At 47.0% G+C, this 16,498-nt stretch overlaps 1 protein-coding gene across 1 annotated transcript; it reads right to left on the bottom strand.

The window, feature by feature from the left end:
- Window positions 1-7,424: 7,424 nt before the first annotated feature.
- On the bottom strand, window positions 7,425-12,522 carry LOC309880967 (uncharacterized protein). The gene is made up of 3 exons (XM_082766458.1): window positions 12,287-12,522; window positions 9,881-9,911; window positions 7,425-8,881 (listed from the first exon to the last, which is right to left on the bottom strand). Exons 1-3 carry the CDS (start codon window positions 12,422-12,424, stop codon window positions 8,514-8,516), a joined length of 537 nt encoding a protein of 178 aa, XP_082622584.1. The 5' UTR covers window positions 12,425-12,522; the 3' UTR covers window positions 7,425-8,513.
- Between the last annotated feature and the right edge of the window lie 3,976 nt (window positions 12,523-16,498).

The following is a 16,498-nucleotide window of genomic DNA, read 5'->3' as shown; positions in this document are numbered from 1 at the left end:
CTTTGATCTACCATACCATTTTGCTTGAATAGCCAAAGGAAATCCCATGCCAAAACAAACAAAAATCCACCAATAACAGTTTACAATAAAGTATGTGGCTGGATTAGTTTTTAGTACAGATTGTTGGCAACACGTGGGAAGTCAGCTCCGAGTACCAATCCCTTCTGAAAAACAGGGTTTGAAAGAAAGATCCAAGCTGCAGTTGCCTACTCCAAAGCTTTGACCATGCCCCTAGTGGAAAGCATTCAGCCATCTCTCATTCTCCATTGTGTAGTGAGCGATTTTCTAGGTTTTTCTTGTGCCAAATGAGACTTGTTACAGATTCACTCCCAGTTTCCATCCCCGCTAGTTGTCTCATAGCCTATTTTCAAAAAAGTACTTAAACACATGCCTAAATAAACATCTCTGCTTTTCAGGAAGATGCTTGAAACACGCAGCTCGTCCATCGCATGCAGTAAGCTGTGCTTCTGCTTAGACCTTGGGCTGGCTGTTGAAGGAGGGAAGAAAAGCTGCAAAGAGGAGTTGCGTTATAGGCCTGCAGAAAGGGAGAGATCAATGAGCTGCTGTGCACCCACTCAGCGCCACTCAGGCGCTTTCTCAGATCAGAGACTTAAGTATTCCAGGAAAGCTGCCTAACATTTTAAGCAGGAGGATGCGGAGGCACAGCAGGATTCACTGGAACATGATTTGCTTCCTTGGGCATTCAAAGGCCCTCTCTTTACTTACAGTTTGGAGTGTTTGATCTCCCTCAAAATTCAGTGTTTCCCGTCACATCAGAGAGTGCCTATTCCTGCTCTGCTTCACTTACCACAAATGTGGGCTTGCTGCCTGCAAAAAAAATGTCTAGAAAGGCCTCTCTCTTTCCTCTGGACACCAATTTCCTCATGTTGGAGAGAGATTTTGCATTTAAAGTTTGCATTAGTACTTTGGGAGAAGAACTGCACATAGAATTAACTTGATCTGGTAACATTTTTAAGATTTTAACTTGATGGATATCTAAAGTCATTGTTACTAATCCTCCTAGTTTCGAGCCACAAGTTCAGGGATTGGCTTTAGATCGGGAATTTGATTTTTTTTTCCCCTAATGTTCAGCTCCAGCTGCACATTTCTGACTCACGTTTAAAGGAATTCAAGAAATGCCAGTCAGAAACATGAAACAAGACCTTCATAAGTACATGGGCTTGCTGAGATGAGCACAGAAATGCCCCAAACTGGAATCTGCTTGTTGTCTTCCCACCACCATGTCATATGATGCATCTTCCATGCATCTGAAATAGCCACAGTGTTTCCCATTTTAAGCCTCGTAACACGCTCCAAAACACTGTTTGGGCATGCCACAGCTAGGTGACAATGCTGTCATAGTTTCAGTAAAACTTCACCTGTGTTTCTGGTATCTGGTGCTGTGGAAAAGCCACCAGCAAGGCTCATGATGAAAGCTTTGAGGCATAGCAGCGAGCTTTCAGCATCACAGGGGAGTTAGGATGAGGGAGGGAAAGGAGCAGTAGGAACTGGCCATGGAGGAGAGGGCATCAGCCAGCCAGACCTCATTTAAAGCTGGCAATGTTTGAAGTGCTTGAGATGTCCCAAAGCCTTCCAGTCACAAGGATGAGGGTGGGGGTGCTTGTAAGGGTGGAGCTTGGGAAAATTCTGTCTGCAGCAGCAAGAAGTTATCTTGAGATCACAGGATAAAGCGGCACCCAGCTCTCCCCTCTTATGCTCTACTGTAACAAAGCATATTGTAACCCTGTATTAGGAGTGAGTCATACCACGGGGACTTCCTTTTAGTGGCTCTTCTGTGAATTGTTTACTTTGCAAGGAGAGGATGTGTTACTTCCAAATTGTTTCTACTGCTTTGGCAGTTTGCCAGAGGGACGGGCAGCTAGGTTGTTGGCCTGTGACAGCAAATGACCACTGCAGCTGCATGGCCGTATCGAGAGGCAGATTCTCCATCCCCACTCTGTGTCTGAGCCTTTGTGTTGTTTGTCCAAAAGCAAATGTGTCGTCTGCATTGTATGTGAAGGCTGTGCCAGCAGGCACTGGGAGCTGAGATGCTAAGGGGCCTTCACACGGTTCAGTGTTGCATCTCCAAGGGAAAAAAAAAAAAAAGTCATTGGGTTCTTTCATCTCAAATGAGATGAAAGGTTGGATTTGCCAAATTTATGCAGGGAAGTCCATTCAATATATAATCCTATTTCAAAAGAACTGAAGTAGAAATGGGTTTCTGCTTCTCACCTTGCCAAAGCTCCGGGAACCCCAAGGGGGCCAAAGGACATGGGCAGGCAGAGTGCTCGCCCTGCTGGGCAGCCTGCTAATGCTGCTGTGCCCTTAGTGATATGGTTTAGTGGAGGACTTGTTAGTGTTAGGCCAGAGGTTGGAGTAGACAATCTTGGAGGTCTCTTCCAACCTAGATGATTCTGTGATCTTTGCAGCATTTGGAAGCTTTCTTTGTCCAATTCTGGCACATTCTGACTGTGTTACCAGATTTTCTTCAAAAGAGGAAAAAAGTATTGAGAAAATCCAGATGTGGTGCTTCTGGGGTTTATTTCCTGAGCATTCGTATCGTTCCTTTTACTGTCCCCAGTGAGGATGTTTGCTTAAGGCCTTGCCCTGAGTCCTATGATTAATTTTCATCTCTGCTTGCCTGGGCTTCCAGTGACCCTATGGAAATCGTATCATCTTGTTGCGCCTTTCTTACCTCTCCCTAAAGTGCTGATAATACTTTCACCCCTTCTAGTATATATTTTGCTTATCAGGCTAAAATCTGTGATGACGTGTGCTGTCTTTTCCTAGAAATGGGCATGAAATGCTCAGTACAGTGGAGCCCTGGAGTGAGGAGGTACCAGCACACACCCAAACCTGGATGGGGATGGGGATTGATTCTTCCCAAAGCATCTACAAGCGCAGGCCTGTAGCACCTCTCGTGATGGGCGCAGCTTGTGGTGCCCCTGGGAGGGGAAGAGGCTGGGAGGCACAATGCAAACCCTTCTCTAAATCTGGAAAAGAGAGAAGGAAACCAGAGTGCTGCTGCACAGCTGGGGCATGACTTGTCATCTGGGGCATGACTTGTCATCAGCAGCCTGGTGCCTATGAGTGTGTGGGCTGCACCGTTAAATCTCCACCCAGCTGAGAAACAAGAAGGGGAGACTTCCACGGGACCCTGTCTCTCTGAGATGATTTTTGGGAAATGTAACTGTAAAAACAGTTCTTACTCTGCAGGGATAGGAACAACGGAAACACTTCTCTATAGGCGCTCTTGGTGGACTGTTAGCAGCAGCTTTGAACTTGCCAAGCACTCGTATTTAGAGTTAAAACAGGGTTTTTGTGCTAGGCTGGGATTTTCCCTGCAAAAATTTAATCGGGACAGTTCAGAAGTATAGGTTAGGTTGTTCAAAGGAAAAGGTGTTTCAGGGCACCCTGCTTCCATCAGCATCCTCCCTTCAGGACCAAGGCCAGCTTGCTCTGCTGCAGTGTCCTAAGCTGCCTTATCTTATTGGACCGATTTGCAGAACTCTTGAGGGGCGGAAGTTACAACGAAAATTAATGAGGGTTTGCTTACGTAATAGACACTACTCTGGAAAATCAAGACTTTAAGTCCTTTGCCTCAAGCAACCCACAACAGAGGCTGTCCTTTACCTTTCTTCCATGCTTGGGCTCCCTGTTTGTGGAGCATCAACCACTCATTTTCCCAGTCAGAAAGTTAACCTTCTTGTTGAGGCCCACACACGCATACCACGCAATGAGAGCAGGGCCTTAACCACCTGCCCTTCCGGCCTGCAAGACAAGGAGCAAGCAAAAGGTCCTGTGGTTTCTTGGTGAATAAGCAGGGTTGTCCTTCCCTCTGACAGTGTGTAGTAGGATTTCATGGGAGAGAAGAAGGATTTAATACAATCATGTGGTTAAAGGCGGCGCCACGGAGCAGCTCAGGGGCTGCATGACAGCCACCTTGCCTACATTTGGAGAGTTTCTTATTCTGGTGGTTAAAATTATGAACACACAACTCGCTCGGTTTGGATATAGGAAAAGGTTCTTTACCGAGAGGGTGGTTGGGCACTTAGCATGGCAGAATTCAAGAAGCATTTGGACAGTGCTCTCAGATGCAGGATTTGGGTTTTGCTGGTTCTGTGCAGAGCCAGGAGTTGGACTTGGTGATCCCTGTGGGTCCCTTCCAGATTGGGATATTCTATGATTCTGTGAACTGACTTTTCAATAATTGATTCTTTAAAGAAAAGGTAATGACGACTGTGTTCCTATCAAGTCTAAATCAGGTTTTGACGCACAGTTAATAAGGAAATCTGTAGATTTTCCATTGTAGATTTTCCATTGTAGATTTTCCATATGTAGATTTCCATACTGTATAGCATCTGTACTGTGAACTCACCGGGTCTGCACATCTTGAGTTTCTCCTCTGCCCGCCCTTTCTGCAAGGCTGTTGCAGGCAGTGATGCTGGATTCAAACAGCTAAGAGCAGACCCTCTGTTCATAGCTCTTAAAATTTTGAGATCACTTGAGGTCGAAAACCCCATTGTGGTCTTCAGCTTTCTAGTGCTCCACTTTAACCCTCCGTCATCTTCTTACATTTCTGTCTTAGTTTCTGATAAATTATGGTGGATCCAAAAATCACAGCTTGAAAAAGTGTGCTTTGAGAAACTCAGTTACATGTCCAGTCTCTTTTGCTCAGCCACAGAGATTTCTTCTTTTCTGGATGAAATCCTATTTGTATGCGCATAGGTGAGAGGAGCCAGGGTCCTTTGGGGTGAGTGCTTCTGCTCTGCTGTGTGACACTCTCTACTCACTGCAAGGAGGGAGCACAACCTGCCTGCTGCCTCCTTTCCCCGTTGGTCGGGTGGATGGCTGTTCCTCCGAAGCACGCAGCCACCGAACGTGTATAGCGAGAGCATTACGACATGCGTCGCTCCGTATTCTACTAGGGTGCTCATGTTTTGGTAAACATTTCCCCAAACCAAGAACGCAACTTCTAACATGCTGTAAGAAAAGGGAAGTTTGTTTCCAGTTAAGCTGGGGCCTGGGGAAGTCGAATTGTGTTTGAATGGGATGGAGTAGCAAACAGCTCTGCCCTGCCCTGCCACCCTGCTTCGACAGCACACAGAAATGGTCTCACAGGGAGCTCCAGGCCCTTTCTGAGGGGCTGCACCACGGCTCAGTTCTTTCTCTTCTTGGATTGGGAGTAAAATGAACGAATGTGCTGCTTACTAGTTCTGCTTTTGCAATAAAGCCTCAAAAAGGGAGTAAATTGGCTCTAGCAAGGCAAGTCAAGCACATCTAGAGAGATTCACTTGGTTCAAGCAGCTACAGTGCTGGAGGTGCTTCCTACTGGCTCTCTTGTGCTCCTGTAGCAGGGGAGGGAGTTTCACAAGTGCTCACATGACTTAGAGAACATGGACCAGTGGCTTTCAGGGGGGCTTCTGCAAGAAAAATACTTGGGGAAAAACAATCAAAGTGCCAAGGTAGTTTTTGGTGACAGAGTCCATTTTCAAAAATGCCTCTGACACTTTGCTACCTGCATCCCACTGGCTTTGGGGAAGTTCAAGTCACAAACGTTCAAGGAGCACCAAAGGCAAGATTTGGCCTTCTGCAGCACTAAGACCTTTTCTGCCCAAAGGGTCTTGCAGCAGCACTTGTGTTGTTTTTTTAGGTTAGCAGCTCTGTACTAGCTGACCGTGTTGCTCCTAACCCAATTAAATTTTTTTATCATGCTGTAACAAAAAGTATGTGCCTTCCATCAACGATGGAGAGAGTAGCATACTGAAGTGTGGTGATGGTAGGTGGCTTAAGGATGTTTGTTAAACAGATGAACTGACTCATATCTTGTGATATTTTGTATTCAAGTATTTATTTTTTTTAAATCTGGATTATTCCATTTATAGAAGCACATTTTAGTTAGTTCTGAAGACACAGAACTCTGAACTTTGAGGGCCTTTGTGTCTCTGATTCTGCACGGGGCTATGCAGTGTACTAAGCTTCTGGGAAAGCAGAAACTCCCTGAGTCCTATAAAGAAAAAAAAAAGGCATTTTTTCCAGGCTGAAGGCATGTGACTAGCTACTTATGAAGTCAATCTCATGATACATTCATGGTCCTTTAAGTCATACTTCCCGTAGATAAGAAAGCACATTTAATTAAAAGGCATTCGTGCTAGAGAAGTACACTACTTTTTGGTAACCTGACATCTCAGTGAAAGAGATGTGGTGTCAAATGATAATTTCAGTCATCAGAGAAAAAAGTTTATAATGTAAATGACTTTTTGACACTGTACTGGTTTAATAATCCTGGGAATTTTCAGAGGGGCAGGATTTCCAGTTTGAGGCACTGGGCAGGGCAAGGAGATGTTTACATCGTTGAGGAATTTGATCACTTTGGTCCCTGGCAGGGTGGGCTGGAGAGGAAGGGTTGGGGTAGTGCTATTATTTTTGTGATGTTCATGACGCTGGCCCCACTGAACATGAGTAGCAATGTGTGAGGACCTCTGCATGCTCTTCTTCTCAAAGAAGGAAGAGAGAACAGAGATTTCCCCACTCATTTTGAAGCATAGGGGAAGGGCACAAGACTTAACAGTAACACACTGATGGGAGGGGGATGCTGAGACCATCCTGCAGCTCTGCTGTGAGCAACCTTCTGATGGGCATGTTGAAAACATCCCAAGGAACAAGGAGGCCTCCAGGCAGTTTCTTTCAGATGACATTTCTGCATCTGCCTTCTGTTTTTATCCTTGCCTGGGTGTCGGAGCCAGATTTTCTGGCTGGGGTATTGCAGGGTTTGTGATTTTGTTGGTTTGACTTTCAGTGAGGAGTCTTTCATCCCCAGTGGGGGTTTTTGGATTTGCTTTGTGTCTCACAAAATAACCGGGGGGGTGTGTCTTCACATGACAGCTTCTGCCAAATGTTGAAGCCGTATTGCTTGCCTCTGCCACCCATCACTTTGCCTGCCTTTGTGCCCCTACGTGCGCAGGCTGCCCTGGTACAGACCTCCCCTCCTCCCCGTTCCTTTGGGGCTGAGCTGCAGGCAGCTCCCCCGCGTGCAGGGCTCAGGACCCCATCCGATGCTGCCCTGGGGCTGTGCAGCTCAAAATACTCTTACTCCATGCTCATACCGCCAGCCGCTCGGAGCAGAAGGTTCAGTGAAAGTAGATGAAGGGTAGAGAAATGCGTCAGTCAGTTATCTTCTCGGTCCGTATCAAAGAAGCGAGATGTACTTGCGGTTTGTAAGATTTTTTTATTTTAAACTGAAGGAAATAAACCAAGCAAAGTAAGAACAAGAGTAACATTTTCATCAGTAACAGATTGCACGAAACAAAACATGAGACTGGAGAAATCTCTGTGAAAGGTTGGCGCTTGGTTCTTTAGAATTAAAATACACAGAATATAAAATTGTAAGAGTTACCAGCAGCACTAACTGCCCCAACCCACCCCAAGCACCCGAAGTGATTATTTATTTCCAGTCAGCTTCTCAGTTGCTTTGCTTTCCCGTGCAAATCCATCCATAAGGCTGGGATGTGCTCTGAGGCACGGCAGAGGAGTTCCACACACAAGGGTGGAGTTGGCAGGAAAGCAAAGCACCTAGCCCCCGGGAGAGCCTAGGCAAGGGACAGGAACTACACCATGGGGTGGCTGGACCACCACGTGGCCACAGCAGACTGGTTTTCCAGGAGCATTTTGCCCTTGCTAAGGCTTTGAGACCTTCCCATGATGTGCAGGTGATTTGGTGTTCATCCCAGCAAGCGCTGTAGGTGGTCAAGGCCTTGAAGCGAGCAGCGTCTCAGCTCCCCAAGCAGGTGAAGGCTGTGCTGCTCCCCTGCTGGCTCATGTTTCCCACCTCCCCACTGCAGCACTGGCCTGGTTGGGCATGTGTTGTACAGCGTGCCACAACTCTGCCTGCCTGGGGCTGTGTTTCCCTTAGGAAGTTCCCCTTAGAAAGCTCCAACGTGGTGTTTCCCTTGCCAGTAGCACAGAGAGGGCAAAGCTGCAGGTGGGGTGGAGAAGCTTTCCTTTCATCACAGACTGTCTCTGAACTGCCTCACCCACCCCCCACCCTATATGCACCATTTACGGGCGGGCTGTGCAGGAATCGTATAGAATACCTTAGTTTTACATCGAACCTTTCATTAGAAGGGACCCAAGGTACCAGTGTCTACCCAGCTCTGAAATGCAACCAGCTGCAAAGCAGAGCTCCTCCCCAGCTCGGAACAGATTGAATATAGTGACTTGTCTTTCCAGGACCTCAGGGGCAACCCTGCAGTGCATCAAAGACTCTTCATCCCAAAAGCATCTTTCTCTCATACTTTGTGGTGATCAGGTGCCATCCCTTATTACCAAAGTTTGCTATTCCGCCCCCTTTTTTTAGTGACTCTGTCACTGCGGGATACCAGCCTCTTAAGGCATGCGCTCGAGCAAACTGAATTTCATACAAAGAGAAACTGCACGCTCTTCATCCATGACGATAAGTGCCCTAAGGTTTCCTGGAGGGTGTAAGGGAGGAGCTGACCCAGAGTAGAACCCTGCTATATTTTATACAGGCCCCAATATGTGTCATTCCCCATCCTAATAGCTTCAGGACTGATATTTGCCTCGCAGTACAGCGTATCTCCCTTCTGCAGGTAGAAAGGCCTACCAAAATTTACCATGCCCTTTTCATCCCCCGCCTTTGGTCCAATGGCCTTGTTGAGACTGATGTTTGGCTCTTTGTACAGCTCCACCGTAAAAAGCTCTGTCACGTTCTTTTGGCGGCTGATCTGAGCGTAGATGAAGTAGTTGCCATTCTGCTTGATTATCAGGTGTTTGCGGTTCTGCTGCACCAAGTCATCGCAGTGCTTTAAGTTCCACTCCCAGATCATGGTAGCTTTGTTGGTGGATGTAGAATAGTTCAATACTGAGGAAAACACAGACAAAACAGGAATGGTGATTAACTGTGTTTAAAGACAGCCTTGTTCTCTACATGCACATTTTGTTACTGTCTCCTGTTGCCACATCTTGTTCCCCACTCCCTTTCTGACATTTTCTTTAGATGATGATGATTGTTCTTGTTACTACGGATCTTTTTCATCTTACTAACTCTGAAGTGCTAGGAACGGGTCTCAATCTGCTGAGAGAAGCTCTGAAGGACTCCTGGGGCCATGGGTGGCTTGCAAGGGCTCTCTGCCATTGCAGGCGAGCTGCTCAAAGCACCCTAGAGAAAGGGAACCTTTCTGAGGGCTGGGTCTGAGCTGGTCCCTGAGGAGAACTAATTCATGGGCAGAACTGCAGGATGATGAGGGTTACAGGAATCTGCTCACTGGCTGGAACACGCGGCCAGGTTTGACTGGGCATAGCACAAGGTGCATGTTTCTGCAGTACTTCATGCAGCAGGCTCTCGATGCAGGGTGGATCCAATAGCAGGTAACGGGGATACCCAGCCCCAGTGGCACCTGCAGCCACTGCCTCTGTCTGGGGAAGCCTTTCTGGTTAGATTAATGCCTGCCAAAGTGTTTCACCGATGTGATGAAATCTCCCTGAGGCTCTGTGCTGGTACACGGGCTGTTTCTGTAGAACTGCCCTTGCTTGAGCCTGAGGAACTGACTACCAACACCGGGTAGCAACACGTCTGACCCTGTGACACTGATTTTAAGGGCTGTTTTCAGAAGTGAGCTTGGCTGATTCTGGCTGAGACAGGGTTGCTGGCTGGCAGCCCTAGGTGCAGAGCTGAGGATATCTGTTTGCCATGGCCAGCATGTCCTATGGGCTCTGTACTTCTGTGGTCAGAATTTACACCTTTCTGTGGAGCAGGTGAGAGCAGGCATAGGGACTGCGAGACGATACTGAGAGACAGTTATCTTTGTCTCAGCAAAAGTCTGACAGAACCAGAAAGCAGCTCTGTTATCTCCATACTTACAAAATCCATGTGCCCAGCATGTCTCAGGTGGCTGTGGAAAGAAGCAAGGTTTGGTCAGTGTTTTCTGCTGAGACTTTTCCATCTGTCAGTGAGCAGCATTAGCATCTCAAGTGCACAGAAGCGGTCCCCAGAAAGGGAAATAACATTTTAATCTGTAATTACAGTCATTGCTGTCAAGTGCAAACAATGATTTGTTATGAAAAATACAGTTGTTCTCTGACAAAATTTTAAGTGTTTAAAAAAGATCAGCCTTCTTCATATCCACTTTGGTGGTATTTTAACAAAATAAAGAAGACAACCAGTGCCTGGAGGAGGTCTGCACGTGTCTCGAGTGCCAGGACTTTCATTTCATGCCTGGACTCAGCTCTCACAAATGGTATTGCTGCAGATATGGACTCAAAGCCATACGCGTGGGGAGGTTTACAGCGTTGTGCTAACTCACCCTCATAAAAACCATGAGTCATTCCTTATTGTGCATTGCAACTTGAAATCATTTATTCCAGAATTGATGCTTTGGCGGGCCAGCCTGTGCTGTAGCACAGATGCTGCTTTCCCACTGTGCTCGGGGAGCAGCGGAGGCGTGCTGACATCAAACTCCTTGCAAGGACTCCGCTGCCTCGGGGTGCCCCGAGGGCCTCGTTGCAAGGAGGAAGAGGGAAACACACAGCTGAAGCGATGCCATCGAGAGTGTACCTATGTGCAGGATGGGGAGGACAGCTGCTGACTTTTAAGCCTACCTCTCTTTAATCGCTACACCATGCTTAGCTAAGGGTGACAGGCACAGGGCTTTCTGGTCCCCTAGCCAGGGCGGCTTTCCAATGCCCTTCCAGCCCAGGCAAGGAGGTGGCTCTGTGGGACCATGCATGGCAAACTGACAGGAGTGAGAGATTTCAGTACATTCCTGTGACTCATGGCTCGGTGTTTGCTTACGGAGGTTATGCTCTTCCCAGAGAGCAGTTTTGGAATTTTTTTTGCTGTCTGGTCAGGAACCCAAAAGAGCAGACTTGAGGTCAAGTTACAGGCGTAGGCACCCAATTGCCTCTCGCATCTTGCAGGCTGCGAGCTCTGAAATGTTTACGCTCCCTGCTGAAACAGGACCTCCTCTACTCCTTAAGAGGTTGCTGTCCTGCGTGCTGGGGAGGGTATCAGTTCCTTGCAGGGAAAAGCTTTTGATCCTTGCTCCTGTCTCTCTCCAATGAAGGTAAACCGATGGGATTAAGGACAGTTCTTTCACTTGCTAAAGGAACTGTCTTTCTGCAAGATCATACAAAGCAGAGTGTGAGAGGGATGTGGGAAATGCTGTGTGTGTCTGGGTGCTCGGTGCCATCAGAAGGATGCAGTTGTGACTGCAGGTCATGAACCTGCTACTCACAGCTCTGAAATAGATAGGGAAGGCTGTAGAAGGGAGGCTAAAAGTACCCAAACATTTTTTTTTTCTTTTTTTTTTTTTTTTTAATTGTCTGCTAGATAGTGCTGCAAGGTGCAGAGCAGGTTTCTCTCTTATGGAAATTGAGCAGATTTCATATTTTATAAAAGCAATCAGTGCTTTGCAGAGTCAGTTCTCTGAAGGGTCCCTGGAGTCATTATATCCCAAGGTTAGATGATTCTCAAGACCATGAGAACAAGCCATCCTGCCTCCTAACAGAAGGGGACTTTTTCCTTGTCCATTTTCTCCCCGGGACTGGAATTGGAGGGAGCTACATCGATATTAAAAACAAGCCTTAGATCTTCCCAGAAACTACTTCAGTTTGGAAAGCAGCAAGTAAAAAGCTGACTTCAGCACACTAATGACCTGGCTCTCCCTTTTTTTTTTTTTTTTTTTTTTTTTTTTGTTACAGCACATGCAGATAGAGAAAAGGGAAAAACAAAACAAAACAAAAAATGAAATTAGCTAATGAAATCCAGAAGACAACATGACTCAGTAACTGATACTTAGGCAAGACTCTATAAGACTCTATTAGCATTTGGCAAAGTAGAGTGAAAAGGCTTTGTGCCTGGTGAAAGACCAGGACTCCTCAGCCTCTTGTCCTGACAGAGCATCATCAGTCCACATCATATTAGGAAAGCATACATCATTGATGCAGGAGAGGACATAAAAGAGAATGAAATAAAAACTTGGGTTTTTGAAGCTTATGGAAATAGAAGCAAAATGCTGAAGATGATTTCCCAAAGAACTGGGTCAAATGTTATCAGATACAACTTGGAAAGCAAAAGAGTTAGCAGTCTCCAAGAGAGAAAGACGTGGTTTACAGTAGTAGTTTACAGTAGTAAAGTAGTTTACAGTTAGTAGTAAGTAGTAGTTAGTAGTAAAGTAGTTTACAGTTAGATGATAGTATAAACACAGCAGTATTAACCATTAGGAGTATATGCGTGTTGTATAGTCCAGAGTCAGGAATTTATCCTTACCTGTTTATGAAGGAGCAAACAGGTGACTACTGAGAGCGCAATCAAACCAAATATTGAAGTATATAAAGCCACTTTGCAACACGGACATCTCCTTTGCTGTGGAATATTTCCATTCTCCAGCAAGTTTGGTGCTTCCATGATGCTTATCTTCGGACAGCCAGAGGCGAGGATGCAAACAGCACCAAGGTCAGAAAAGGCACTGACAGAATTCCTGATCTCATTACCAGGACGGAGCATGGAGACAGTTTTATGCTGGAGGTTTCCCCATGCTAATAAAGCTGAGAGGAGGAGCCTTGGTGTGTTTCATCACTAATCCGGGACTAAGAGGCAATGAGTGAGTGTTTCCTCATGAAACTGAGGCGCAGAGGACTTTCATTTGGCTCCCAGCCCAAAATGACCAAAATGAAACTCCGGTAATAAGCTGTAAGGGTTCCAAAATGCACATCGGACTTTTGTGCGAGTCAAGTTTACAAACTCTTCAGCAAGCATAAACTGAAGGGATGAGGTGCCAAGATGGTTGCATGCAATCTGCTCCCATCTCTGGAGGTACTGGTGCTTTGCGGGGCTGAGAAGCTGGCACCAGACTAAACCTGTTTCTCATTTTGACACCACAGATCTGAACAGCGATGACGGAAGGGCATTTCTGCAGTTCCCTGAGGACATGATTCATGCGGTAAAAGTGAAACTACACACACTTAAACACATGACTGCAAGCGAGCAGTACTGTGGAGCCACAAGTATGGTCTCGGTGGCAAGTGGAAACGCTTGCATGCAAACAACAGCTTTGACTTCCACACTAATGAATTGAGCAGAAGGGCAGAGTATGAAAATAGTCCACATTTTTCAAATTTCTTCCACATTGCAGTTTGAAATGAGCTGGCTGATTTTCAGAGTCTTCCTAAAATGATTGATGTAACTGTCAACATTGGAACTAGTTTATATTTTTACACTGTACATTGACTTTTCTTCCAATATGAATGTGTTCTTCACTGATGTTTATTTAAAAAATAACTTGGATACCCAAGGAGCTGTCACTTAGAGATCTGTGACAGCTGTGCTGCACTCACTAATTCTGCAATGGATGGAGTGCATAGAAAATGAACTTCATGCACTTCAGCATTCTGCTCTTCCCAGTCCTCATTCCAACCTGCAGAGGAGCCTCTGCTTGAGGAATGGGGAAGCTTGCTTGTGCCACATCCAGGCAGCCGCTGGGGCAGTGCCAGCTGTTGCCTCTCTTCAGGACATCTCCATCGCCAGGCCAAGCACCCCGGCTCTTCTGGATTGCAGCCCAACTTGGACCTTCTCGGAGGAAGGTTGCCAGGGAGCTACTCGGAGCAAAGCCCAATGTGGAAGGGCAGCAGTGGAGGCAGCAGCAAGATGCGTGCTTGCAGCTGGATGTTGCAGGGTCGTTTGCCATCAGGGCACACTTTGGGACAGCTTCAGGGCAAGGCGTGGGCATGCCTCTAAGGAAAACCCCAGAAAGCCTCAATGTGATTTTCCTGTGGCCCACCACCCCCAGACGGTACATATTTTCTGCCTGTCTTGGTAGTGACTCCGCATGGCTGACGTCAAGGAAATAGGGTACTTTCCACAAACTCCTAAAAAAGGCAATTAAGGACTTGGCGTGTATGGGGAGAACCATTAACCTCTACCCCGTGTGCATTTTTCCATTCCCAACCCTGCAGTGATACAAGGGAAGAGCAATGGCTCTCTTTGCACCAGCTCCCTTCTTCATATAAATGGTTCATTGAAGCCATGCCTGCCAGAGCCATGGAGGATCCAGCTACTCCTCTGGGAGCATGCAGAATCATGCAGTCACCCCGAAAGGCAGCAGCACTGGGATGACAAATACACGCCACCAGCGCTGCAGGGCTGGTTTAGGAACCCCATTTGGGCCCATAAACCACATTGACCCGTGACTCTGACCCTGCAGCAGCAGGCAATAAGCTCTCCACTCCTGGCTTTGACCAGATAAAAAGCCCTGAACAATCTTCATCTTAAAGCATGCAAATCAGACTTCCTGTGACATGCCATATACTATGTAGGCAGCGAGGGTCTAAAAAGGTGTACATTAAACACAACAAAACTAGAAAGTGGCCCAAGACAGGAAAAGAAGACCTACCAACAACAATTTGAGCAACTTTTTTTTTTTTTTAATCCTGTAAAATAACCCTACTTTTTGTTTTCATGTTTGTTTTTTTGCTTTGCTACCTGAGATAGAGCCCAGGGGCAGAAAATTGTCAGTCTTAGCACCCAGAATTTTCTGGTTACTTAGAGAAAAGGGTGTTAAAATGGAAAGGATCAGCTTCAAGAAGGGGCTGGAGCTGGGTCCAGACATCGAACAGGCATTTCACTCAGTGGAGCTGGAGTCCAGCTCGTGTTATATTTGCATGAATTACATACTGAGCATGCATACGGTGGCTTGTGTGTTCACAATTAAGTAGAAGTGCTGAAGGGGCTGTAAATCCATCCTGCCGTCACGCTCTCTGTAAATGCATTGCCTGCTGCGTGGCGGTGCTGCAGTTCCGTGCCGGGATCCGTGATGCTGCGGGGCCGGGGGAACCTGGGCAGGCACTGGCAAGCGAGGACATTTTGTTCTGCAGTTCCCTGCAGCCTCAGCCTGGCCTGGGTGTGGTGACAGGGCTGTTTAAATTAAGGTGTTCTATTTATTTTTGGAGACTATTTATGGCTGAGTCTCAACTGTGTTTCCTCTGTAGATCCCAGCGGTTTTTGTTTCGGCCAGTGTTTAGCCACATTGCCCCCAGTTAAGAAACAAACTCAGCCTAAAGCCAGCAGCGCGGAGGATATATTTCTTCCTTATTTCCCATCACTTCTCAAAAGTAGCCCTAGCTCTCGGAATAGGAATGCAATGGGTGTATTTATTGACAGGGTGCCCACCGTATGCTGGTCTGGTCCTTCCTTTTCTTCCCTTTCTCTGTCCTAACAGCTTGTTAGGATGGGATGGGAACAAGTTCACTGTACAAGCAGCCATGATTCATACAACGAAACAAGACGCGATTCCTGCAGGCCTTTCCTCCCTTGCACCCTTTCCCTGATTGCAGTGCTGCATCTGGAAATGCATGAAGCTCAACCCTAGCATTTAAATTGTTTTGAAATTTGTGGGTGCAGGAATTTGACTCTTTGTAAGCTTTTTAATACAAACTATCTGTAAAGGTGATTAAAGCGCAATTAGTCAGCTTTAGATTAATTAATTTCTAAACAGGAATTTCACAGCTGCTCTGCAGTCCTAACCTCACTTCCTCTGCCTAAGCACAGGCCCCGGGGCCGTGGTAATTTCTCGGGCCAGGTGCAGAGCAGGGCTTTCAGACTTACCGCCCTGTGTTTAGACATGAGCTTTCCGTAAGCCAGCTCGACACCAGATGACGATCACGGTTTGAGTGTTTGTCCAAGCTCCTCTCACTCAAACGCTGGGCTGTGCTTTCCAGCCCAGTCCTGGGGAGATGCTTTCTAAAGCCTCAGCAGTTACAAACCGTGTAGTTTCTATCACCACGCGTGTCACCACCCAGTGTACCTATGCAGTTTGCTTAGCCCCAGGGTAAGTTTTCTGAGTCTTGACTGACTTGTTTTCAGTGGCAGGCTAAGTTGCCCCATCTTTACCATCTGGTGCAGCCTCTCTTTATGGGTGCTTGCGGGAAGGCTGGCACGTTTCCAGATGCCACGTCTTTCCAAGGATGTGAGAGAACCTTTCACCAGGCTGCGGGAGGCTGCGCGCCCCAGAAGCTCAATGGGAAGCTTCGGACCCAAGCCGCGTGTTCACAGCTGCTTGGAAATCCAGCCCAGCTGGCTGCGAGCAGATGCTCCGATAGGGGGGCTGGGGCTGACAAGCTGACAAGCAGCACTTTTTGCTCCAGGGGTGGCCAAATGCCTGGGCTGGTTTTACGAGCACAGAGACAGTTAATAGAAAAGCCTCGAGCATGTTGTACTACAGGCTTTCTCAAGACCCAGTTCTTTGCCAAGACAAGTTCTCAACTGAGCAAACTCTCCCTCCCTAGATACTCCCAGTTGTCTCCCTGTGTCACAGCCACCTCCCAGGTGAGTGGGCCAGTCCTCTGGTTTTGCTTCACACTTTCAGCAAAGCAGTGGTGCGCCTGATGCTCACTGTGCTGAGCCCGCCAAGGATGATGATGACAGCATGGGGACTCCTCCAGGGCCTGGGAGGAGCCCCAACACAACTGGAGGCTGTGCCAAATT

The sequence above is a fragment of the Aythya marila genome, assembly GCF_965140915.1.
Source record: "Aythya marila genome assembly, chromosome: 8".
In the NCBI taxonomy this organism is placed as follows: Eukaryota; Metazoa; Chordata; class Aves; order Anseriformes; family Anatidae; genus Aythya; species Aythya marila.
This window is presented reverse-complemented; position numbering and strand designations above follow the sequence as displayed.